Raw genomic sequence first — 27,183 nt, forward strand, 5'->3', positions numbered from 1 at the left:
AAATACTAATTTTCTGCACTGAATATTTTGGAAACTCTGTACTTGTCACCAAAAAGTGACAAGTGAATTTAAAATTTCACCTTCTTATACTTTATGGCACACATATTCTAATGGCCTTAGGTCACGTCTAACTTAGAAGCTCAGTTGTGCCTTCTCTAACCTTGTGAAAACATCTTTGTTGCTGTTTCTAGAGCATTGTTTTCCTGTTTATGAGGCAACTGAGATTAGCTGAGCTGGTCAGAGAATGGTGCTGAATGTTATTAGCACATGCCCATCCAACCTGGCCTAACATTTCCTAAAATGGGGCATCCACAACCTCTCTGGGCAACCTGTTCCAGTGCTTCATCACCCTCGCAGAAAGGCATCTAATATATACCTTGCATATAATCTAGACTTACCTTTTCTCAGTTTGAAGCCATTTATCCTTGTCCTATCACTTCATTGTAAAAAGTCCCTCCCCAGCTCTCTTGTTGGCTCCCTTTAGGTACTGGGAGGTGCTGTAAGGTCTCCCTTCCAGGCTGAACAAGCCCCAGCTCTCTCAGCCTTGTTTGCTTAGGAGAGCTGCTCCAGCCCCTTGATCATCTTCATGATCCTCCTCTGGACTTGCTTCAACAGGTTCATGTCTTTTCTGTGCTGTGGCTCCCAGAGACAAGCAGCACTCCTGGTGGGATCTCACGAGAGCAGAGAAGAGAGGCAGACTCATTGGCTGGTCACCAAAAGCAGCCCAGACATGGTTGGCTTTGGGGACAGCAAATGCCTATTGATGAGCCCTGTTGAGCTTCTCATCAACCAACACCCCCAAGTCCTTCTCCTTAGAGCTGCTCTCAATCCATTCTCCACCCAGCCTGTACTTGAATTTGGGATTGCCCTTACCTAGGAGCACGACCTTGCATTTGGCCTTGTACTTCATGAGGTTCACTTGGTTCCATGTCTCAAGCCTGTTCAGGTCCCTCTGGATGGCATCCCTTCCCTCCAGTGCATCAGACACCACACAGCTTGGTGTTATTGGCAAACTTGCTGAAGATGCAGTTGGTCCCACTGCCCATGTCACCAGCAAAGATGTTACAAAGTGATGGTCCCCATACCCACCCAAGGGTACCACACATCACTGGTCTCCACTTGGACATTGAGACATTGACTGCAACTCTTCAACTGCAACCATCCAGCTAATTCCTTATCCACTGAGTGATTCATCTGTAAAATCCATGTCTCTGCAGTTAGGAGACAGGGATATTGTACAGGACAGTGTCAAATGTCTTGCACAAAGCTGGCTGTTTGCAAGAGATGAGAGTTAGAGGATTAGAGGAAGCTTGAATGACTACCAGATTGGTAATTTTATGGAAACTTGTTTTCTCTTTCAAATCCCTTTTCCAGTTTTAACTTGTCAAGTCAGTAACAAGTAGAATCAAAATCCCAACTTTCATGAATTCTGTTACTGCAGATAATCTTATGTTAGTAAATGAAATTAAAAGTTCAGTAGGTTATAAAAAGTGGTATGGAGAGAAATATTTTTCCTTAAAATAAAAAAAAAAAGCCCACCACAAAAGAACTTCTCAGGAATTGGAGACCACTAGATAGCATGAGTGTTTTGATGTCTTAATATGGGTATATGGGCTTGTTTGTAGAAAGTAGCTGAAAGTATTATTGTGTGATTGAGATCTGAGGAGAAACATGAGATGTCACAGATGACTTGTAGTCAAACTGGCTGTAAGAGGTTGAATTACCTACAGGGTAATTACACTTGTTTACATGGTCAGCAAATCTGTAAGTATTTCAGGTGAAGGGGTTGTTTTCTTGTGCACTTTTAACAGATGTGAAAGAAATGTGTTAGATCAAGGTTTGATTTTATTGTTATTTTTAACGTTGAAATTATGACACCACCATACACTGCTCAGATCAGATCAGTAGTTATCAGATCAATGTTTGATATGTCCTGTTAGTAATGAGTGTAATTAGCTGCTATGTGTTTTTTAGAAGATACTCTTATTCATTGGTGGCAATAAAATGTATGTATATATACACACTTCTGAACTAAATGGTGGAAGCAAACATAATGAATGCAACATGTACCCTTAATACATGTGTTTTCTGCAGAAATGTAGAATGGATTATTTTACTTAATTATGTTAAAAAAATGCAATCGAAATGCTTTCTTTCACCTAGTGTGCTTTAGTTCTTCAGTGTTGCCAAGAATGCAGGCTAGCTATTGACCTGTCATGTATCTTAAGTGTTTTTCAGTGTTACAGTTGTCATGTTTGCTTAAACTGCAGCTTTGTGCTTGCTTGAGCAGTACAGTTGCAGTCTTGCTTTTTATTTGGCAATTAGTTTGAAAAAATAATTGTGACATAATGATCTGTGTAAAATCTGTCACTATAAATTCCGTTTTTGAGGAAATACTGGGCTGTTGTTGAAAGTTTCCTAGTTCCTTTTACACTGTTGTACACCAAGTCTTGTGCAAGACATGTCAGAAATGTCAGAGTGGGAGGTTTTAGTCACAGTTACTTGAAGGTAATTTTTTTTCACTGTAGAGAGTTCATGTCCAGGTTACATGGATTCCATACTTTGTATACTCAGTTGAGCTTTTTATCAATTTCTTAAACTGAACTCTTTGTGCAATGAATGTCTGCAACAGAAGTTGCAATAAATTTCATTGTATTACTTTGCTTTTTGGGAATAGAATCTACGAATCTTTTATTTCTTAGTGTTGCTATTCAGGGATAGAAATGTGTTAAATAGTGATTGCTTATTGTGGGACACATTTAGCTTATGATTTCAGTGACCTTTTTATATCACTTTCCCCTTAACGAAGAAATGCCAGCAGAGGTGACAGTACTTCCTAGCACTGGGAATAAAATAAGAACCAAATATCTGGAACCTGAAAAGCCCTGAGGTTTATATTCATCCATATACTCTTGGGCAGTGTTGTTTACTAGTAAAGTTGAAAGTAAAGTTGACAGTCAGATCAGGACAAATAATTTGCAAAAGTGTGATTTTTTTTTTTTTTTTTAATTTGCTTTCCCCCCCCCCACTGTAGCTTGCTGTTCTCTGCTTTAAAAGAAGACTTCAGTTCAAGTTCTGCCAATAACTCTTCTCAAACAAATCATGTGTTTAATTATCCTTATTGTCTGAATCCAGTACACAGACAGAACACCATATGCTTCTGTTGACTTGACCTCCTTATTTGTGGGTGTCTGGATTTTCTGATATATTATTCTTTTTATTCCCTGTGTCCAAAGGAACATTCAGACTCTGTCAGCCCTCATCAAGGAAGATTTGAATGTGGTGTCATACTGGGTTTTATAATTGTTTTGGAAGTCTTCTAAATTGTGACCTTTCTTTATTGAAAAATTTATATCTAAAGGCAAAGGTGTGCAAGTGCATCTGGAGACATTTAAAACTGTTCCTGGCTGTTCTGTCCCTCTATGAAAATACTCATTAAATAAATCATTCATCAGTCGTCACAATTCTAGTTTGGCTTGTTTGGCTTTTTAATTTCTAAGGATTGTTTTTCCTTTAGAAAAATGTGTTCTGTGGCTTTTTAGGGAAAAAAAATGAAACGTGACTTTGTTTAGTAAGCTGCATTACTTTTAGTGTATTTATATTAAAGATAGAAAAAAAGGGGGGACAAGCAGATTCTCAGAGTTTTATCTCTTTTGTACTCCCATTTTCTTGCTTTGTATATGCGGAATCTATGAGAAGGCTCGGGGCTTTATTTTTTCAAAGAACTATTGACAAGAAAATTGATTTCCAAATTTACATTTCAAAATAGAAAGGTTTTACCAGTTGATATGACAAAGGATCATATTTAGATTACTTAAAATATTTTGGAGAAAACAAGTTCAGCTCCTGCTGCAAAGGAATGTTTAAACAAAAGTTTTTAGACTGAGATTGGATTGGACCCTGCAAGTTTCAAAGCAAGCGCTTCAGACTTGTGCTAGTGCTCTAAAATTGGAGAGAACAAAAAAGATTTTGTTTATAGAGATCCTTGAAGTGCAAAATGTGAAAAAATTGCAATGACAAATTAAGTAATTAGAATTATTGAGGGTTTTTTTAAACACAGTTAGTAAAACCTGCAGAACCTTCCCTCAAAAACAAGCTGTTCTTCACAATGAAAGCTACTTGAATAAGCACTTTTTAAAATAATTCTGGTCCTAATAAGTACATTTCTTTGTGGAAATCTGCATTGTTTTGGTAGATTGAAATAGTGAATTGCTGAAATGACCGATCAGTTTGAATAACAAGGTTAGGGATAAAAAAATGACTTGCTCACTTGTTTTCCTGCACCTTGATTTTGTTTGTATGTTTCCTGATGCAGAAAAGGTTTTGTCGTGGTTAGTAGGATGCATTTTTTTGTAAATCATCTACCATATTTTCCTGTCTTTAATTTCACAGAGGATTATACTTACGAAAAATTGTATATTCTCTAATCCCTTCAAAACAATAAAATCGCTTTATGAATAGGCATAGCTACAAACTCTGTAACTAAAAAGGCCCACAGAATCAAGTGTTCAAAGCGGACTGATAAAATTTGACCTTGAGCAGTTTTCTTTAGAGCTTTTATTTATAGCATGTCTGTTGTTAGCCTTTACAGTATACTGCTTTATTTGTATTTGCATGGTTGATTGCTTTTCTGCTTTGGATTTTATAACTCATCACAACTTGTTTATAAAAGGTTTTAATTTCACTTTAAGAGCAGGGAAGCTAATTAGCTTATGTTGAGTAGTCATCCATGGTAATATATTGTAACATTTCAAGGACACCATATATCAGCTTTTAGCCAGTTTTGACACAAGTCAGAATCTGATTTGTAAGCCCACTTGAGGTTTTAATTTTTAGGGGCAAATTTTGTTAACACCTTCTTTACTCCTCACTGTTTGACTTTGCTGATTATAAATATGATTTGTGCCTATGTGCAGCTTTTGACACTTGATAATTAGCTCCATTTGCTACAATGTTTTGCTGGTTTTGTAAGTCTAAATGTCACAGGAGGATTCTGGAACATCTTTACTATCTCTGTAGTATGGACATAGCTTTTTGTCTGTGCCTGTGTGATTGGTTTGACAATTCCTCTTCTTGCCTCTTCTCGGTCGGACATTTGAGAATGCAGTGCTTGATTTGTGCCCAGCACATATCTTCTGAGCTCTGGAGTCACTTCCAAAGGGCAATGGAAGCAATGTTTGTATTTTCTCAGTAAATGCCAGTATGTATTTTTTGTCAGTGCATCTTTATGTGGATACTGGATAAGTTTACAGTGCAGTAGGAACAGAATTTTGTATCATAGTATTGGGTAATTGTATTAGCAGTTAGACTTTGCAAAACCTATGCAAAAGAGGAAGTGTAGCCTTTGTCAAAAAGGTATAAATTTTAAGATGAAGTTTAGAATTACTTAAGTGCTGGTGCAGTAAGAATTTAATTTTATTTACTAGAGGAATTCACCTTTTTTTTGACCGACAGTGGAAATAATTTAGTGTGCCACATATTAGCGTAGCAGGATTTTAATTTAAAAGGATATCTGCTTGTGAGAGATAGGGATGAGTATTTCATCAGTAATACTACCAAATGTGATGTTTTGTAATACTTGGGTATTATGAACCAAGCGTGGTCTAAAAAATGCACATTGCTTACATCTGTGGGATTGAAGCACAGGTCTGTGCAGGTATTGTCAGGACTTACTGCATACTGGTGTACTTGATACTATAGCTTCATGGATCACAGAAAGCATCTGAGCTGATTTTACGGGAAGTACAGAACTTAATTTTTATACCTCATGTAGCTCAAACAAAGAAATGTCTCTGTGAGAGCCTTGCCAGATTGAACTGGCTGGCACATTGACAAATCCCTAATTCACTGAAGAGTAACCTCTCTTGCTTCACCACTGACTCTATGAAGCCCAGTGTGGAAGCTCTCTGCCAATTAAGACCTCTATTTTGTGTCAACCTGTAAACTGATCAACATCCTTGATGGGAGTGTAATGAAGTAATACATGAATCTTGTTAGTGTCTCTGACCCATGGCATGATGGTAACTACTGTAGGGTTTTTATAGTGGGAGTAAATGAGTTGTAGAATAACTGATCACAGAAATACCTGAATTGGCACTTACTACAGTGTGTTTTCACAGATTCAAACGTTTATTTAATGGCATTTTAATAACTCTTCAACAGGGTGTACAGAAAAATGAGACATTTGCAGTAGAACCTTTAACTTGTCAAAACTGGAAGGCTTGTCTTTAGGGTGGGCCATAAACTGTTACACCAATGAATTTAGTCCTGTTGCCAGTGATACATTGTTGATTTGAAAAATAATTTAAATCTTCCCCACTTGGATAGATAAACAGTCCTGTTTCATCAGGTATCTGTTCCTTCTCTATGTGTTTTGCTCATTGAGTATTTGTGCACAATTCTTTATTGCCAATCAAAGCCTTTTGCCTGCGTGTCAGACACAGTCAGTCCTTCCTCTTGTTTAATGAACAAAGGGGGTGAGGTTTCAATGGTTCAGTTGGGTAAGGGCAGAAAATATAAATCAGGCCTACAATTAATCAGCAAAGCTAAGCTCTCTGTGCTTGTCTTGCTGTCTTTTTGGAATGCCAAGTCTATGGCTTTTTGTCTGTGTGGCAGATCCATCACTTTGGGTGTTTAGCTGGTTTGGGGTTTGAAGGAAGACTCACCTGCCTGCTTGTGATATGGGAAGTCATAAAGCTTTTTCTGATCTTCTTGCCTTATGCATCTGCCTTTGGAGACAACCAGCCATACTAACACAGAGCTCTTGAGTAAATTATAGCTTGTCTTTATTCATTTAATTATTTATTCATGTGAATACAGCCGCCTTACTTCAGCAATCTTAGTTCAACATGTTCAATTTCCAGTTGTGGAAATGGCCTGTGATTTAATGTGTTTGTGAACCTGTTTGATTGATAAGATAAAAGACAGCTTGCAAAGCTTTCATGCTGCTTTATATGTTGCAGATTGTATTTCGTGAGGAATAATGGCAATACTATCTGAGAGTTGCCAAAACATTCTTTGGGGTGTGAAAGGGTCCTTATCCAATTCTCTTTCCTTTTACAACACTCCCCACCCCCCATAAAAAAAAAGGGGGTGTGTGTGTGTATTACAGAGCAACCACAGATGATTATTTATTTTTTTTAATGTAGTGATTGGCAGGGTTTTTACTGGATTCACAAGGTATCATAGTATGGCTATTGCTAGGAGTCAAATGTTGCAGAGATTGCCAGGAACGCCAACTTCCCTTTTTACATGGTTTCTAGCCCTTTTTCTATGTCCACCATTCAGCTAATTTCTACAGGGTGTGAATGCAATTCTAGTTATGCAGTACCTGTACCACCTTTCCCTGGTGCATTGTAACAAAGAAGTTTGGTGATTGTATAGATGTGTGCACTCCCCTCAGTGTGTGGGGAAGTGTGCTCAAATAGTTTCTTGATAAAGTTTTCATATTAGAATAGACTGTTACAATTGGAAGAGAGCTGCAGTGGTCATCTAGTGCAGCTGCTTGACCACTTCAGGGCTGACCAAATGGTAAAGAATGTTGTTAAGGTCATTGTCCAAATGAGTCTTAAATGCTGACAGTTTTGGGGCATAAAAAAATTTAACTCTGCTAAAAAACTAACATGAACAAAAAACGAAGCTGTTGATTTTTATTGATGTTGAAACTGTATCGCCTTAAAATTGCTTTGATTGAGTTTACACAGTATTTTTTCTGTTTTGCTGTTCAGTAGATATTTCATTTGGAGTTAGAATACAGCAAGTATTCTGCCAGTGCTGGCAATTTACCTGCAATTCAGACTTCTTTTCAGTTGAGCTGAAATACTCTGTAAAATGCTTTTCTAAACTCAAAGTACAGCATATTTTCTTATTCCTTTACTTTGATGTCCCTTTTTATCCCAAGGGAAAGCTCTTTGCTGTTAAGAAAAGCAGGGGTTGAAGTGCATAAACAGTTTTTTTGAGAACTACAAAGACTCAAACTAAGAAATTAGATGCATGCTAGGATGTTCAGAAGCTCTATGGTTTAAAACTTTGAATTTTTCTTCAAATTTAGGCAACTATTGAGCAAACCATGTAGTCAAGATTGTCTGTGGCTAAGAAGAGAATAGACTGACTTTTTAATTTTGGGCTAATGGTGTCTTTTTGAAATAACTCTTTTTTGTTTTTTTTAACAGTAGTTTAGTAGGAGAACTTTAAATAATCCAGAGAAGACTGAGAGCTGGGATTTCATCTCTGGTCAAAAACTTGCAAACCTCCAGAGTTTTATTTGAATTTTCAAAATACTGCATCAACTTTCAAGAGTGAGTTTGTCTAAATTCTAGGTTCTGCATATTTAAGATAACATGTTGCAACAAAGGAAAAAAGTTGATAAAACAAAGTACTGTTTCAGTTGACACAGAGCTGGGAGAACTGTGCAGCATCCAGCCAGCTAAAATATTTAGGTTTTAGCTTCTGGAGTTTTGCTGAACCAACTAGAGTTTAAGAGAGAAATGATGAAGAATTAATGCTTTCAGTTCTCAAGTAATTTCTTAACAAGATATTTATTTTTATTTGATCTTTCTGGCTTCCAGGGAAAAGTATGGAAAAGCATCACCTTCTCATTTCAGTGTAAAATAGTATATTGTTCCTGAATGGAAACATGCTTGTATGCTGAAATTAGTGGAGACCAAGTCTTCTATATTGGCTGCAGCTGCTGTTGGAGGGATGTTTTGTCAGAGAACAGATATGTTTGGGGCTCTTTCATCAGTGTTGTAAGGCCAATAGCTTACTGTCTGAATTTCTTCCTCTGTCTTCTTAAATTACTTTAGATTTCAGCATAAGAACAGTTATTCATAATACTGTAGAAAAAGAAACTTTTTTTCATGGTGGTGATCACTGACCTCTGTTTCTTCTATGACTTTAGACTCAGTACTCACGTTTTTAGTGTAATAGCAATGAAAAAAAGTGATTTCATACTTTCGGACAAGAAATCAATTCAATTTCTTTCAGTTTTGGAGAAATCTCTGAACAATAAAACACTAAATGGTCAAATTGACTTTTTTGTATATACAAGGCTTACAAGTCAGCTTGTCATAGAATAGAATATCTCAGTTGAAAAGGACCTACCAACAATCATTTAGTGCAACTGCCTGACCACTTCAGGGCTGACGAAAAGCTGAAGCATACTATTAAAGGCATTGTCCAGATGCCTCCTAAATACTTTATGCTCTCTAGGAAGCCTGTTTCAGTGTTTTACCACCCTCTCAGTAAAGAAATGTTTCCTAACGTCCAATCTGAACCTCCCCTGGCACACCTTAGGATCATTCTCATGTGTTCTATCACTTAACACCAGCAAGAAGAGTTCAGCATGTCCATCTCCACTTTCCCCTCCTCAGAAAGCTTCCCAGAACAATGAGGTCACCCCTCAGCCCCCTTCTCTCCAAACTGGACCAACCCAAAGTCCCCAGCTGCTCCTCACAGGACATGCCTTCCAGCCCTGTCACCTGCTTTGTTGCCCTCCTCTGGATGCACTCAGAGAACTCCACATCCTTTTTACACTGTGGGGCCCAGAACTGCACAGAGCACTCCAGGTGAGGCTGCACCAGCGCTGAATGCAGCAGGACAATCACCTCCTTTGACCAGCTGGCTGTGCTGTGTTTGATGCACCCCAGGATGGGGTTTGCCCTCCTGCCTGCCCTGCCCAGGCTCCCTCCCTGCTCCTTCCTGTTGAGTTGCTGCCCACCAGCACCTCCAGATCCCTTTGTGCAGGGCTGCTCTCCAGCCACTCCTCTCCCTGTTTATACCTTTTCCTGGTGTTATTCTGTCCCAGGCACCAAATCAACATTTGTTCTTGTTAAATTTCCTGTCATTGATGATTGCCCAATGCTCCAATCTGTCAAGATGTCTTTGCAAACTTACTAACGGTGCATTCAACTCCTTCAGCCAGATGATTGATAAATATTTTGGACAGAACTGGCCCTAGAACCCTGAGGAACATTGCTGATGCCTGGTCACCAGTCAGCTGTAACCCCACACACTGCAGCCCTGGGCTCTGCCCTTCAGCCAGTTCTTCACCCAGTGCACTGTGAACCTGCTCATTCCACAGCTGGACATCTTGTCCAGAGGGATGGTATGAGGAACACTATCAAAAGCCTTATTACAATTTAAAAAGGAAAAAAGCATCCACTGCCTTTCCTTGATCTTGCCTTGATCCATGAGGAGGGCGATTTTATCCTACAATGATACCAAATTAGTTAAAGAGGGCTTTTTCTACCAAACTTGAGCTCTGTCAAAGTTTAAATAAAAATAGATCCTTAAATTTAATCTTGTAGGCTCATTCCCAAGTACTTGGTCAGGAACTCTGAAAAATCAAATTAGAATATTTATAAATTTCTGATGCCTCAAGGGATGCTTTTCTAAAGTGTAGGACATGTGGTGACTGCTAATGGTGGTGCTATAACAGCCTAAGACATGTTTTCTCCTTTGCAAGTTCCTTTCAGTATGAGATAAAATTTGTTGTGTTTTTTTGTTTGTAAGTAATAACTATCTGAGCAGCTGATCTTTGAAATACTTAAAGTATGCAAGAGATATAGCTGTTAGACATTTAAATTTAATTTTTTTAGTTTAAAAGTATAGGCAGCTCTATTATAAAACAAATACCAAAAGGCTAAATTACACATTAATCTCCAAAAACGTGAAAAATGCTAGATCTAGTAGTGTTAGAGATGTAATTGTTTTAGGTCACTTAAGTTCACTTAAGCAAAGAATTATTTTTTTATTTCATTTTGCATAAATAACTAGAAAATTATTCATAGGTTAGTAGACTTAAAATCTTATTGTATTTGTAATGTTAGCATTTTTTAGTTTTACTTGACTAAATAATATTGTGCCTAAAAAAAAATCCATCATATATTTTTGAAGGATAGGTGCCAGGAGTTTATGTCTCTTTTACAGCAGCCTTCTTAACCCAGATATGTCTGGTTGGGGCAACTGTGAGAAGCTGACTACTTGTCTAGTATTTCTTAAAGGAATTAATGCTTTTGAGATCTCAAGTACCATAAATGCAATACCAGTACAGTTCACTGGAAGCATCAGGACTGAACTACTTTGTTAGTTATCATTGGCAAGTAAGAATGTCCTTCATGCCAGAAACTCCAGAAGATTTTCCTGGTCTTCTAAGTGCTGCTGACTAGGCAGTAATTCCTATTTCAAATAGCAGTCTGGATTCAGTCAGCAGTGTGTAGTGTGCCTAGCACTGTGTTGTGAGCAAGCATTTGTGTTCTGGGTTTGCTGGCACAAAAGCAATAACCATTTGGTTTTAATGAAAGAAAGAAAATAAAGCTAGCAAGGGAAATGTTTTTAAGAGGTAGTGAACTATGTTTTTATTTTTCCATCTTCAAAACAGAGGGCATTTTAGTTAATTATGTTTTCTAAACATAATCAAAGCATTACATCCCAACTGCAAAAAAAAAACAAAAAAAAAAAAAGAAATGCAAATTGAAAGAAGTTGGAGGAAAAGCAGACCTATTAACAAGGGAATTTGACTCTAATTCATTTTTTGCCCTATGTGTTACTTAATATAACAACAGGAGGGGTTTCAAATTGCTTGCTAAACTTCTCCTTCCTTATCATTGCAATATGAAAAGACTAGGAATGGACAGGCAAATAATAAGAGATATGTCTGTGGACATCAGCTGGGTGGTTGGAATATTGACTATGAGCCACAAAATCACTTAAAATACTCCAGTCCATATCTGTGGATTGGTTGGAGGAGGGTGATAGTGATGATAGTGAGCAGAATATTTGAGGAAATTACCAATAGGAAGAAGGAAGGATACAAAATCCAGACACTTACTTTGCTGGGTGTTAAGGGCAAAGGGAATATATCAGCAAATCAGTTTTGGTGTTTCCATCTCCTTTTTGGTCCTCTTTCAAAGAGGATTTGTATGTATCCACATGAGCAGAATTTTGATTAAAAATTTTGTTCTTCAGTTCTCAGGCAATGACCATATCACTAACTTAAAACTTGGGTTTGAAATTGATATGTCTGAAATACTGCCAAGTTCCACTTATTTTTACAAAGCATTCAGAGGGGTCTTTCAGAAGACAGAACTTGTGCTTTTGTAAGGGACCACTCCTGTGAGCCTTCTGAAAAGATACCACAGGTTTGTGAGCATCTGTTCCAAGAAATGGTTCAGAGCTGCCTCGTGGTGCTAGTGCTGCGTGGATTTCAGGTGCTGCAAAGCTGAGCAGCGTGAGACGCTTGTCGGATCTGTCAGTAGGTGCTTGTTTCCGAAAATAACCCGAATTGTGTTTTTTCTCCCTAGAAAAGCTGATTGCATATCAGCGGGAATTTCATGCTTTGAAGGAGCGTCTTCGGATAGCCGAGCACCGCACTCTGCAGCGCTCATCCGAGCTCAACTCCATCCTGGAGCAGTTCAGGCGGGCAGTGGCAGAAACAAATGGCAGTAAGAATGCAATGAATAATTTTTCAGGTACATACTCTGACTGAAATATTTTTTATAACTCTGCAATGCTGATATCTCTTCTTATTACTATAGAATAAGAACGTGCTACCAAAAAAGCCAAATGATACTGTTCAGCACTGTGAATAAAGAATGTGTAATATGTTATGTCTGGTGTGGGTGTTTTTGGTTTGTTTTTTCCAATTGTTGTTCTTGATTCACCCGCCCTTTTTCAGTCCCTAAAGTCATAAGGATTACTTACTCCCCACCTAGCTCCCAAAGTTTGGAACTTCTGGTTACTTACTTAATGCATTGAATACATTTTGACAATTAATTTACATTGCTTTTTAAATAGAGCTAGAGGGGGAAAGTGAGCAAATAGAAGAAATGGATTAACTTGAAGGAGTTAAAATATGTTTAAAAGTCAACTGGAGGGTATAAAATAATATAGACTAAAGTATTGGTTATGATTTGTAAAAAGTACAGGTAATGGCCTTTTCAATAACTAGTGGTTAAACTGGCAAAGTCTTCTGTAAGTTTTTACCTCTTTTGGAGACTGATGCTCAGGTTTACAAAAAGCTCTATGGCAATATTAGAGAAAGACTTTGCAATATTCAATCAGATTATTGAAGTTAACTTTTAAAATCGTACTATTACTGCTTTAGTCAGTCTGATTTTTGTGGATGGAAAGTGAATAACAAATAAGTACAAATTTTCTGTCAAGAGGTCTGATTTAGTAGGTTGCAGAAATTTCACTGTGTTGGTCTAATAAGCAGATGAAACTCAAATGGTTTTGCAAATCAAAAACTTGGAACAAGATTTTTGAATTTGTTGTATGTTTGCATTTGTGCTATGATTTACCTTTTTCAATAGAATTTTTTTTTTGTGGGGAAATGGTTGTAATTATAGACCCCAGTGCTGATGCTAATCATGAATTGCTGTCTGACACTAATGGCCTGATCTCAGTAGTCCCCTGGATCTCCAGGAATTGCACAGATAAAGGTTACATTTAGTGTGGTCTATAAATCTTGTCTTATTTTGTGCATATGTTTTTGCTTTTAAAGTAAGCCATGGAGGAAGTAATATAATTTTGATTCTGGATTTAGGATTAAGTTATTACCACACTTGTTTCTAAAATTGACTTAGATTGCTTATGGGCAATGTAGTTATAGGGAGGTATTCTCTTCTGATGCAGCTGAAAGTACTAATTCATTTAATACTCTACCATGTCTGGATCCCAGCTGGGATGGACATCCACGTTTTTCCATGTAGTGCCATAATGGGAAGCCAGCTGAATTACTGAGCTCTAGTGCTCAGAACATAGGATTAGATAGATTTTATTAAGCTCAATACTCTTAAGTATACATAATACTATTTGCTCTCTTTGAAGCTGAAGGAATTCCAGATTGTTTTCTGCAGATCCTTATTCATTCAGACAAAGAGCTGTCATACTTGGACAGAATTTAGTCCAGCTTTTGCAGATGAAATGAAAAGAAATGTTAGTAGGCAAAGCAAATTGTGCCTGTATTGAAGTCTATCAAAATAGGTGTATCTACTTATAGCATCTATTTACAAAGCTTTTTGCAGGGTTTGAGGTGGTTAGGGATTTAGTTTCAGCTAAAAATAAATATTTTTAAAATTCCCAAATATATAGAACCAAAATCTGCAACAAAACCTATCTGTCTTTGTAGAAGCTCCCCTCAGAATCTGAGAGGAATTAAAGCAATGGCATTATTTTTCTTACTTCTCAGTTTTGTCTCAAGAAACCTTGAGTACAGTTTTTACTTAACTTGATATTATAAAGCCCATAAGTTTTCAAAGATCCATATGCTATCGTATTTGTAATTTGAAATGAGTTGTTTTCACACTCGATGCAAGAAGATCAACACGCACAGCAGGGTTATTTTAAAAACTGTTATTTGCAACTTTGAGAGCCACCTGGACATACTGAGAGGCAGTTGTGCCAGAAGGAGCAAGAATTATTCTAATGGAATCTAAGCAGATAACTCTATTCTAGTGGACTAAACAGAATTCACATTAGAAGGTTTTTTTTTGCAGGAATACTCAAAATCTCACTGTATATTTAATGCTGTTTTATTTTTTATCTGTATGCGCGTTATATTCCAATATGTATTTGTAGCTCTGAAATGTTGTTGGCAGTAGTGTTGCTACATGATGATGACCTCTGTAAGCAAAAGTAAAAAATTGTCTATGTAAGTAAGCCTCCCCTTTGATTAACTGGAAAAAACCAACAAAACCACCAAATCCCCAAATAAATGGAGCATTCTTTACTTCTGTAAATTCACACTAAATCTTATGTGATCAGGTAAGTATTAACTGTATCTGTAGCGAGGTTAGAGATGCAAAATAGTCTTCACCATCGTTTATTAAAATATCAAAGTAAGAAAAGGCTTCCTTTGTAAACAAGATATAATGCCTCAGAGAAGTGCATAATTTGTTCTGGCTTTCAGTTAGGACCAAGCTTGGAATTTTATACTATTTACTGTTGCTTAAAACTTTATATTATTTGTTTTCTGCATTACTGAGTTCCTGTATGTTTGCAGATGAGACGCTGAAATTGCTAAAGGAGCTAACAAGTAGGAAATCTCTTCAAGTGCCAAATATCTATTACCATTTGCCTCATTTGTTGAAAAATGAAGGAAGCCTTCAACCTTCTGTGCAGGTTGGCCTTGGAAGGACAGGAGGTATGCTGATATGATGGTTATTTCATGTTTTATATCTGGAGGACCTTTTAGTTTTAGAAATAGAATTTACTGCATTTCTTGTTGGATCAAGGACATCTCATTTAACTTGTGTGATATTGATATCATTTGAATTCACACTGAATCTGAGATGAAAGGAGCTTGGTTTCAGCTTTGCTCTTTTCTGCATAATCTCAGTCACAGCCCATGCCGTGTTAAGGTGCACATTAAGCAGCATTTAGTTTGGATGATATTTTTGTAACTAAAAGGAAACGAAGCTCAAGCATTATGGGTTCTGAACTGCTAATGGATATATCCCTTTGGCTTTTCGGATTTGTGGGGCAACCATGCATGGATGTAATTATTTTAGTGTTGATGTTTCTGTTGTTCTGAACAGTATATTTCAATGTATAAATTAAAAGTTGAGAGAACTAAAATAATTAGATACAATTGCATCAATAAAATCTGGACAGTCATTGGAGGGGAAAAGAAATTCAGTGTTGTAGTTACTCCTGGCCTGTATCTTTTCATTACTTCAGTAAGTTTGATTGCTCCTTCTTTTAATAAAAGGCATTGCCTGTGTGACAAATGTGTGGGCTCAGGCCATAGGTTTATTTTTCTGACTATAAATACCTTTTATTTCAGTGTTGTTATTCATGGAGGAAAAGTCTGTTATTGTTTTAAGTGAAGTCTGTATTATGTCCCCCTGGAAATATATGGCAGAAATTTTGAATTACAAAATAGAAATTGGAATCAGGTTTATCTAATTAAACAGAGGGAGGAAATTTAGGGTTTCAGAACTTCATGAAGTCTGCTTTATCCTTTTACTGTATTCCTGCTGCTATCTGCAGTGTTGCCAGTGGGTAGTCAACCCTGGGTACAGTGCAGAAGAAAAAACTATGGAAAAGTTAAGGAACACAGGAGTCAAATGGCCAGCTGAAAGATGATGTTAATAACATTATAGCTGGGGATGTGTTGCTTTACATTTGTGGTGCTTTTGTCAGAGATAAGAGATTTCTTTGAAGAACTTCTGTGCAATTCTGATGTCCTGGACTTGTTTTTTCAGAAAAAGCAAAACCAGGTGCAAGGAAAGTAATAGAGTTTTTCAGCAGTATTGTTACAAAAGATGATTTCTGAGAGGTTAAATACTTGAGTTATGAAGAATGGTTATATCAGTTTGGGAATATAACTTAGGGAGGTTAATCACTCTTGGTGCACCTTATCTGATTAGTACCATGGTTGTTGATTATTTCCTATTGTATTGGGGTTTGTGTGACATTTTGGTAACAGGGAGGCTACAGGGGTGACTTCTCTAAGAGGGTGCCAGCAGCTTTCCCTGTGTCCAGTAGAACCAATAGCCAGACCAGTGGCACTGGAATAACAGATTGAAGAGGGGGGGAAACCTGCACGAGGGCAACTGCAGCTGGAGAGAGGAATGAGAATATGCAAGAGCACTGCAAACACCAAGGCCAGTGCAGAAGGAAGGGGAGGAGGTGCTCCAGGTGTTGGGGCAGAGAGTCCCCTGCAGCTTGTGGTGATGAGTGTGGTGAGGCAGCTGAGTCCCTGCAGCACATGGAGCAGAGATCCACCTGCGGCCCCTGGAGACCCCACACTGGAGCAGATGGATGCCCAGAAGAGGCTGTGACCTCATGGGAAGCCCACACTGGAGCAGGCTCCTGGTAGGAGCTGTGGACCCATGGAGAGGGGAGCCCACACTGAAGCAGGTTTGTTGGCAGGACTAGTGATCCCACAGGGGAGCCACACTGGAGTAACCTGTTCCTGAAGAACTGCAGCCCCTGGAAGGGACCATACTGGAGCAGTTTATGGAGAACTGCAGCCTTTGGGAAGGACTTACATTGGAGATGTTCAAGGAAGACCATCTGCTGTGGGAGGACCCCATGCTGGATCAGGGGAAGAGTCTGAGGAATCCTCCTGCTGAGGAGAAAGAAGTGGTGGAGATCATGTGTGGTGAACAGAATCCCACCCTCCATTCTCTGTGTCCCTGTGTTGCTGGTAGGGAAGAGGTAGAGAAACCAGGTGTGAAGTTGAGCCCAGGAAGAATGGAAGTGTGAGGGGAAGGTGTTTTAAAATTTGGGTTTATTTCTCATTACCCTATGTTCATTTGATGGGTAATAAATTAAATTACCTTCCTCGAGTCTGCTCTGCCTGTGACAGTAACTAGTGAGTGATCTCTCCCTGTTCTTGTTTTTAACCATGAGCTTTTTGTTAAATTTTCTCCTCTCTGTCCAGCTGAAGAGGTGAGCAATAGAGCAGCTTTGGGGGGTACCTGGTATCCAGTCAGGATCAGCCCACCACACCTACAAAATAGTCTGGCATGCCTAGGATTGCTTCATTTGTCTGCTGTGTTTGTTCTGGCATTGGTGTTGATTGTTAGTCATGCTCCTGATGCTGGGTGGCATATTTTTAAACTATTGTTAATTACTGTTGTCTCCCCCTTTTAACTCTTTGCCTTTCTTAAGCAATGCCTTATTGCAAGATTTTTGTTTTCTATCTTGTGTATGAAATCACTGAAAGTACCTTTCTGGTTTGTTTGATTTCAGTTTCCATTGTAATGGGAATACCTACAGTGAAAAGAAAAGTCAAGTCTTACCTTACAGAAACTCTTCACTCCCTTATTGATAAGCTGTCCCCTGAAGAAAAACTGGATTGTGTTATGGTTGTCTTTATAGGAGAGGTAATCACTTAAATTTTTTGTACTGTTTCTAACCTGCCTTTAATCTCATGCAACACTCCTTTCAGGAACTGATGAAAATCTGCTTTTTCTTCGAGATGTAGATAGATGAATCTCTTTTTCCAGGAGAAGGAAAGTGTCAGTCTTCGGTTTCTGAGATACAATCCTGAAGAGCCCAGCTTCTTTTATTTATCAGGGCAATAGTGGACATGGATTCAGTGGAATGGTTATTTTGCAAATCTTCTTATGTTTATACATGTGTCCCTTACATGTGACAAAGATGTGCCAATTACCTTATTCTTTCAACATGAGAATGATGACTAAGGAGCTCTTTTGTAGGGATGAATTCCTCCCATTTTCCTGATGCTGCTTCTTAGTCCTTTGTCAAATGAGTGCTACAGTTTGAGATGTTAGGCACAGATTGTTATTGAATTAATTTTCTGGACAATGTGGATGTTGGAAGCCCAGACCTTTTTAATGGATTAATTCAGTGCTCAGTTGGACTGTTTGTTCAGTTTGGCTCTGATTTAGTGGAAATCAAATTTAGGAAAATGATAGAGTACTTTCAGAAATAATTCTGTTGGATGCTGGGAATTGCATGTACCTATTTTGTTCTCTGTTTTTCTCAGAAGTCTGACTTGGACAGTGGGAAATTTATATTTATGTTTGACCTTCATCCATCTAACAGTGTAATGCTCTGCTGAAACAGCCTTTTATAAGTCCCACAGATGAAATTCAAATCCCCAATTATAGCTGAAAATGGTTTTAATTCAGTGAGCCAGTGTCCATTTGGGGATGAATCAGTGAAAAAACAGGCATTTTAATACTTCTATTATCAATATATTTTAAAACTTTCCTTGAAAAGTTTGTAAACATTTTGCTTTTATGTGAGAACTGTTTCTTAGTGTTTTCTAATGCAAATTGCTCTGTTTTCTTTTTCTTGACAGCTAGTCAAAAACTATCTGTCTGAATAGATACTGTTTTTCTGAAAAAAAAAGGTGCTTTAAAAACAACTCTTGGTTGAGAATATCAGGGGAACAAAAATCTGTGGAATGCTGTGTTTTTCTTCACTGTATTAGTTGGAGAAATTTTATTGCCTGTTAGAATGGCTTCTTTTCAAGGTTTAAAACTGATGTTTCATTTGTTTTGCTTAAAGAGGTCTGATTTGTGACACTCTGTTATCATTCAATTCTCCATCTTCTCCAAAATTTGGAATAGGAGTGAAGCATCCCCAACTGCACAATCTTTTGTTTCCTTAGACAGGCCATATTGCTATACCCAGATTTTCCATAGCTGAATAACTTTCTTCCTTTGAGGTGATGTGGAATTCTCTCACCTTGGGAGTGATTCTATGGAGGTGATCATGAATGAACTGAACATTTTAACATGGGAGCTGTTGCTCTTGTGCCCACGGAGAATTGTGTGGTTGGCTCTGGAGTGGGATACAGTTACCCTCTGAGTCTTATCTCTTTATTCCATCTCTTTGAGGGCAGTTCTGTGTGCTTACTCGGGTACCTGTTTTAGGCATTACCAATGTGAATGTCTGGGAAAATTTGAAGAATCAAAGTTTAAATTTTTGTTCTGTTGTAACCATTTGTCAGATTTGAATTCCTTTCTTCATTCCATCCAATTTATTATCTTTCCTTTGTTCTTGGACCATGGGTTTTATTTTCTTAAGCTCAGTATCTTACGGTTTGCTTTGCAATTGCTACAGGGAACTCTCTAAATGATTAATATGGTGCATTCATATACTTCATCCTGAATTATACTGTGCTTTTTCTTAGTTATTCTGTGTATTTCAGTTTCCTTCTTCAAGATGAAAAGTGTAGGTTTATTAAGCATTTTCTTTGGCTGTTTGAAGGATGGCCTGCTCCTTGGGCAGACTTCTGTTTCTCCTTAAACAAAAAGGAAGGGCTGTATGATGTAAAATAGCTTTGTCTGTGGGGTATCCTAGCCTAAAATGCATTAGGCTATTGCTGTCATTAACATGTACAATAATAAGGGCTTATTTAAAAATACGTTAGAACTGTGACCAACTATGCTTATATTAAAAATGAAGGCAAAAGTTTCTAAAAAAAAGGTATGGCCTCTGCTCAAACATATGTGCAGTTTAAGTATGGCAAGAAATGGTCATAGGGTGATGTTATGTAATTTTGCTAATAAGCTTAAAATTACTATCTGTGCCTTGTCTATAGCTTGTAGCAACAGCAAAAAAGAAGCACAACACTACAAAAACAGTCTTACAAGAAAATGATATGAAAAATAGCCTTTTAAAAGGATTTTAGTGTTTTTCTTGCTATCTTTATTTGAGAAATAAAATTTACAGTATTTAAGCAGCATTGCTGGGAGCCATAGTCATGGACCGTAATCTCTTTGTGCTAAGCACCCTACAAAACTCTTCTAATACTGCTATTTTTTTAGTAGTTCAAAATCACTCATTTCTTGTAATTTCATTTTTTACTAGAAAACAAATTAGAAGGCTAATGGCCTTCTGTAAACAGCATCAACAGTGTAAACAGATGAGCTAGTAAATATAGATGCATTATGGTTGCTAAATAAAGAGATCTGCATATTCATTTACTGTATGGATATTTCTCGGTAATATAATTATACACAGTAAATTTCCATACTGGAAGTTCAAGAAACTGAAATGTCTCAGTTGATGTGATAACTAATCACCAATTTAAATAATTACTAGAATTGCTTGATGGTAAACTGTAGAATTGTCCTAGTTACTGACATATGTCTATATTCTCCAATTTGTTAAAATAACTTTATGGCAGAAAAATTTGCAGGTGTTCATTAGGATGACTAATAAATAGGCATGATTCATTTTACCTCTACATTTCAAAATCTTTTTATTCCTCCTCACTATGTAGCTAGTTCCTAGCTCACATGAGTTGAAAACAAATGATTCAAATCTCGTAAATCTGCCTTGTATGAGAAGTTGCTTTCAGAATAAGCCGTACACTCTAGGTTTAAGAAACTGTGAACTCCAGATTAAAATTGTTGTCTAGTATTTTTATTTTATAGGGTTTATAATTAACATGAGAAACATGGTTTTGAAGTACTTTAAATTATCATAGTGGAACAACAGACATATATATATATCTATATATATATATATATATATATATATATACACACACTACTGAATATGAGAGAAATTAGAATACTTTCCTGGTATCTAAACAAGACGTTGGGTTTTTTTCCTGTGGGGAGATCTCATTTATAATGAAGAAAATGCATCTTAGGCTTGTTCTAAATATATCAGAAATTATTGTCAGTCCACTTCATTAATCAGACACTGCACTTAGCACAATCTTTTGTACAAACAGTAATCAGTGCATACTGGAGAGACTATAAGCCCTTGATTTGACCAAAAATATCAGAAGGACAAATCATTTCAGGAAGAACTGGAAGACACTATAGGTATGCAAAAGCATTTTGCCATTTCTGTGTGCTGCTGATTACATTTGACTAGGTAATAATTGACTAGCCATTTGTTCTTGGAGTCTTAGGCCACATGTTATACTTTCTTGCATATTGCTTATTTAAATCTTACTCTGTTGTTTTATGTAGATACAGTTCACTTAAGCTGGAAAAACTTGCATATCTTGATTATCTTTTACCGTCACTCTGTTATCTCTTTTTGTAAATGGTGGCTGCTAAATTAAAAGATTATGATCTTTAAGAGTGTTTTCTCTGTGCTCCTTCTGTGGAGAAACTTTTTATTTACTATTTCTTTGGAAGAGTTTCTGTCCTGATTGGGTCAGTGTGACACAAGCACCCAGCAAGGTACCATCCTGTGCACTGGTATGAACAAGCCCTCAGCAAATTAAGGACTGGGTGCACATACTGGGTCAAACCTTGCTGAACCTGTTCTGTAGGTATTAACATTGCAGTGCAATATGTAAAACTTCCCTACAAAATAAATAAGCCTGTATTTTCACCGCTTCTTGCTCCAGGCCTGAATTACAGTTCTCTTTGATCAGCAGCTCTACTGATAGAAAACAAAAGAGTATTTTGACTGTTTTGCTCTCAACTTGAATGTATTAGCATTATCCCAGCCACAGAGATGTTCATGCTTTCTGCTAATTGTTGAAAACGTGTGAGCTGCCCCTTCCTGGAACTGCCCTGGAGAGTGTATTCCTAGTCCTTGAAAGATCTGATTGCATCTTGAGTTGTAGGAAATCTGGTATATCTTAGCATGTGCATACATATGTATGTGTGTAATGTAGATATACTTTAAAAAATCAAAGCTAATCTAAGCTGTGGTGTCAAGATACTTTATCTACACCAAATAATATTAAAGGCCTATACAAATGGGAATCTTTGTTTTGAACATCTCACTCAAAACTGATCAGGATGACCACACCTCCTAGTATACTGCCAACTCTTGTATCTGAAAAGGTAGCTTGACCTGTCAGTGAGAATTTGAGATATTTATGCTGTTTTACAGTCCCTTTGACACCTAAGTTTTGGTACACAGAAGTATGGACTGCTGATACTGGGCCGCACCAGCATAGGATTTTTTGCTCCTTTTTCCATATCAGTGACTAGCAAATTTTTTATAAGGTATTAAGCCAGTGATCTGGCTTTCCTAGATCTAAGAAAAGATCCTTGACAGGATTTGGAAACTTCAGTGTACCTGAGACAAATTTAGTATCTCAGCACAAAGATGAAATCCAGGATTGTGCTCTTTTTGATGCCCTAGACTTGAATGACTGAAATGCTACTCTGAGAGACTTGCTGAGGTACACCTGGGCCACAATAACTGCCTGATGCTTCTGGTAAGGGAGCATCACTATTGAGAGCCAGAGTTGTCTGATCTCTCTGGTACCATCTAGGATATTTGTGAGGTGGGAAGTTACCATCATAATCTTATTTCAGAAGCATTGTAGCAGGTGTCTTCATACCTGTATGATGTCCTGCAAATAAAGAACATGTACAATAGAAGGGTACTTTAGACTGTACACAGCACCTTCTGGAAGACAAACTGTCTAGACCATTTCAACAATTTACAGGCTCCCCCAAGGACAACAAAAGGTTTCCCATATTGCAAGGTAGTATATGCTGCTTTCTTTCAGACTCCACAAACCAGGCTTCATCTGCAAAAAACTAGCAGGTGGCTATGTTACACTAGCATAACTTGCATTTGAATGTCCTGTCTGGAATTGTCCCATGATGTTTTTGGCTCTGGCTGGCTTTCTGAAAAGCTCAACTTGCTCTCTGCTGCAGTGTTGTGGTTCACAGCACAATCCATATGGATATGTGCCCTCACGCTGAGGATCTGACAGGCAGGGCACTAGGGTAGGGAGAAACAAGAGCAGAGTGCTACATGAGTACATTTGTATTCCTGCTATTGCTGCCAAAGGCTTTTGCATCGTGAAACCCTGTCCTGTTTCTGTGATTGGGTTAATCACAGAAATGACTGGAGACGGAATGAGATTTCTTGCCTGTGTGGTAGAGGGGGGAATTTCAGTAAGGGAGAGATGAAGTCATTAGCTCATGTAGGACACAGGCTACATTTTGCTTATGTAACGTTAGCTGGCTGTGCTCTGACAGTATTCTCATTCCTGTTTTTTGCTTTGCATCTTGGTCTCACATTCCCTGTATTTAACTTGAACTCACTGCTTCAGATTTGAAAGAAGACACCGTACTCCTGAAAATAATTATTTTTCAGCTGCATTTGTTTAACTCTAAAAGATTATACTACCTTTTTCCTCTGGCTTTGTTTATATACATACACTACTGCAACCACTGGAAGCCACTGCTGCACTTTTATTCCTTAGGGCTTTTTCTTCACTGCATAAATATCCCAAAATAGGTCCAAATGCCACATTAGTGGCCGATTTTTCCTATGTAAATTTTAATGCTTTGTATATAGGTAATGATATTCGTATGTACTTTCACTATTTCAAGGCAAATAAACATTCATTTTGCCTTTCTGGAGGCTGTAATTTTATATTGCTTGTCATTATATGAAATGTGTGGTAAAATGATCCAACTCCTATTCTATGGGGATGATGAAAGATCAAATTAAATTGTAATTAGTAAGCAATAAAATGACCATGCTGTGCAGATCGTACATGCTTTTTTTCTCAGGTATTTTTTTCATTCTTTGAAAGGTGTTCTTGAATAATTTAAGACTTGCTTCCAGTAGGTTTCATTTAAGAATTGAGATCTGGATAATCTAATAGTCTAGGTGAATTTCCAAGATGTGAAATGCCTCAAGGGCAAGACTTTGGAGGAGCAGCTGAAGTCACTTGGTTTGTTAAACTTAAAAGAGAAGACTGAGGGGTGACTTCATCACAGTCTGCAGCTTCCAGGAGGTGGTCAGCGGAGAGGGAGATGCTGATCTCCTCTCTTTGGTGACCAGTGACAGGACACATGGAAATGGTGTGAAGCTGCACCAGGGCAAGTTCAGACTGGACATTAGGAAAAAGTTCTTCACTGAGCAGTCAGTCACACGAATAGGCTCCCCGTGGAAGTGGTCATGGCACCATGCCTCTCAGAGTTCAAGAAGCATTTGGATGATGCCTTTAGTAATATGGTTTAGTTTTGAGGTAGTCCTGTGAGGAGATGGGTGTTGGTCTTGATGATCCTTTTGGGTTCTTTTTAGCTCGAGAGATTCTATTATTGCATCTTTTTTTTTTTCTATGCATCTGCCACTTAGGACAGTAAATAAACCTTTGATCTTAAATTCCATGGCTTTTCTTATATTTTGAGAAACAGTTTACCTTCTGTCATTCTTGAGGATATGAGGTCAGGACTTAACAGCATGAAAGTGTTGATTCTTAAAACTAGAAATCTTGGTTTTGTGTGACATTTGGCTAACTTTTCATCACAACTTTCTAACCTCTTGTTTTGTCTGCTAGCTAATGTATTCTGCTGCTTTGCTGTGCACACACTCACTCATAAAAATCAATAAAGCAGATTGGAAAGTTCACTACTGCTCTAGTTCTTTCTGTGTTTGTTATGAATAACGATGTCTGTTCAGATAAATGCTAGAATAATCACAAACTCGCCTGCACTACAGAAAGGTGCTTTAGAGAACTGGAGTGCAGCATTTTACAAAAACTGAGGAAATTTTAACACTTATTTTACTGATAGTCTGCAACTTTAGTTTGCTCTACAACAAATTCTGAGGCTTTTTTAAAGAGAGATTCATCAAAGCATTCTATATGCATTTGTCATCAAAATTGTTGATGCAAAGAGTTAAACCTTAGATACAGCCATGTTCACAGGCTTATGAAACTCGATAGATCTCATAAGCTAAAATCTTCTTTTCTTGTTGAAAGTTTAGGTAGGCTCAAGGGGATGCTAATTAGGTACCTTGAAGATGAGTCTACTGAGGAATATTAAATACACAAAATCACATCTGTCTCAGGAAGTAACCTGAATTGAAGGTAGTTGGAGCATGGATGATAGCAGGAGGGGGTGTTGTGTGTGCTTGTCTTGTTCTTATTCTTTGCTGTGTATCTTTTCATGGCTGCCTCTGCTGGAAGCAAGATGCTGATATGGATCAATCCTTGGTGTTGTAGGAATAGTTAAAGGAAGATGTCTCACTTCAAGTGTTTTGCATTCTCATGAAGATCAGTAATTTCATATGACTAGGAGGAAAGAACAGACCAAAAGATTTGAGCTGCTGATACTAAAATAACCATCCCTACTTAGGCATTTCATTGTGATGTTCTCAGAGATGCACTCACCAGGACACATTTGTTTGTAAGGCTTCATGTGATTCATTGATAAGATGTATCTTTGTGACCAGAAGTGTTAACTCTTTGGTTGGGGCCAAACACAATTTTGCAATTAATTGCTCTAATGGGATTTGTTCTTAAAATATTCATTTGTGCTTCTTTTTTATGGGTCCAAAATTCCTAGGGATTTTTTAATCTTCACCTTAGGTGTTTTAAGAAGAAGAAATTATAGTTTTAGTAACACCTTAGGATTTGATAGATAAAAGTATTCATAATTGTAGTCTTAGATGTGCTGCTGTAATTGGGATTACCAGCAACATTTCATTTTCAAGCATCACTGATACCATGAAACAGATTTTGTTTGTCATATCTGCTCCAAAGTCGACCTGGTATCTACCAGATGATTTTCACTGGAAGCCTAAAGACCAGTTACACATTTTCTTTCATGGGTGACTTTTTTTTTATTAGTCTGGATTTGTCTTGTCCTGTTTAAGGTTCTTGGAGACAAGCAGCCTCATGTCCTTCAGGTTGATAAAGAGGACTGTGCGTCTTATTTAGGCAGGCAGTAAACACTTTATTCCTTGAAAGTGGGGAATAGATTTTGATTAACAATAGATTTTTTTTTTTGCTCTTAAATCAGCTTTTAAATTGCTGACTGAATTTATTGATACTGCTTGAAAGATCCTTAGATTTTATTTAGGTATTCCAGACTTCCACCCATTGCTGCCCTGCAAAGTCTTCTGTCTTCTTAACTCTTCCCTTGGGTATAGTCACAGCTTGATCAGATTTATTGCATGTTCTCGTGCTTACTTCATGATGTTGTCTGAGGTAACTTAGAAGTGCCACCTTCCTGGGACGTGTCCATACCAATGGGTGTTGGCAAAGATCCTACTTTTAGTGTTAGACTGGGCAATGAGAAGAGCTGTCTTTTGAAGGTCTGATGTGGAAAGAGGACAGTCAGCCTGCTGTCCTGAGGGGAAGGGTTTTGTGTTGAAATCCTGGTTCTGAATCTCATATGCTGCTGGTAGATGTAAATACAACTGCTTATTTAAAAACAATGGCAGAATACCAATGTTTCAATGCATTTGATCACATGAAAAATGGTATCAACTCTTCTAATCTACATGTTCTTTTTCATTCTGAGAGTGTCATCTGCACTACAGTGATGCAGTGATTGCTGATTGGGAAGAAAAGGTCACCTACTAATCCAGCAGTGGTATTTGCTGTATCTTGTGTTCATAGCAGCTAGACCATACCTTCTTGACTTTTTGTGACAGCAGCCAAGATTACAATATGAGCTTGGAAGATTACAAGCTGCATCTTTTTAATGTGATGCTATTGCGATTGCAGCTCTGATTGGGAAACTGCCAGCCTTTTGTATGAAGCATGCAAACAAATAGTGGGAAGTAGGGAGAAACACCTCTTATTCCAGACTTTTTTTTTTTCTGATAGTGATGGTTTCTGTATAAGAGTGTCAGGTTTTACTAGCAGTAGCAAGGCTTCATGGTAGTCTGCAAAATAGGTCAAATCTATGTTCCCGCTAAGGAGATGTGCACTAAGGCACAGGCTTGTGATCAAATACATGATTCCAGTTGGCATGAAGTTTGGCATTTATTTTAATCTCTGGAAAACTGAATAGAAAC

General features: G+C 37.7%; 1 protein-coding gene across 2 annotated transcripts in view; it reads left to right on the forward strand.

Annotated features, from left to right (window-relative positions):
* Positions 1 to 27,183, forward strand: part of MGAT4A (alpha-1,3-mannosyl-glycoprotein 4-beta-N-acetylglucosaminyltransferase A) — a 78,439-nt gene that overhangs the window by 15,509 nt on the left and 35,747 nt on the right. For both annotated transcript variants that reach the window (XM_085055334.1, XM_085055339.1), the window contains 3 exons: positions 12,303 to 12,470; positions 15,005 to 15,145; positions 17,704 to 17,837. In XM_085055334.1, coding sequence (XP_084911460.1) covers positions 12,303 to 12,470; positions 15,005 to 15,145; positions 17,704 to 17,837 — 443 coding nt within the window. The remainder of the gene's footprint in view (positions 1 to 12,302; positions 12,471 to 15,004; positions 15,146 to 17,703; positions 17,838 to 27,183) is intronic.

Source organism: Lichenostomus cassidix, chromosome 1 (assembly GCF_008360975.1).
Source record: "Lichenostomus cassidix isolate B80296 chromosome 1, HeHo_3.0, whole genome shotgun sequence".
NCBI lineage: Eukaryota > Metazoa > Chordata > Aves > Passeriformes > Meliphagidae > Lichenostomus > Lichenostomus cassidix.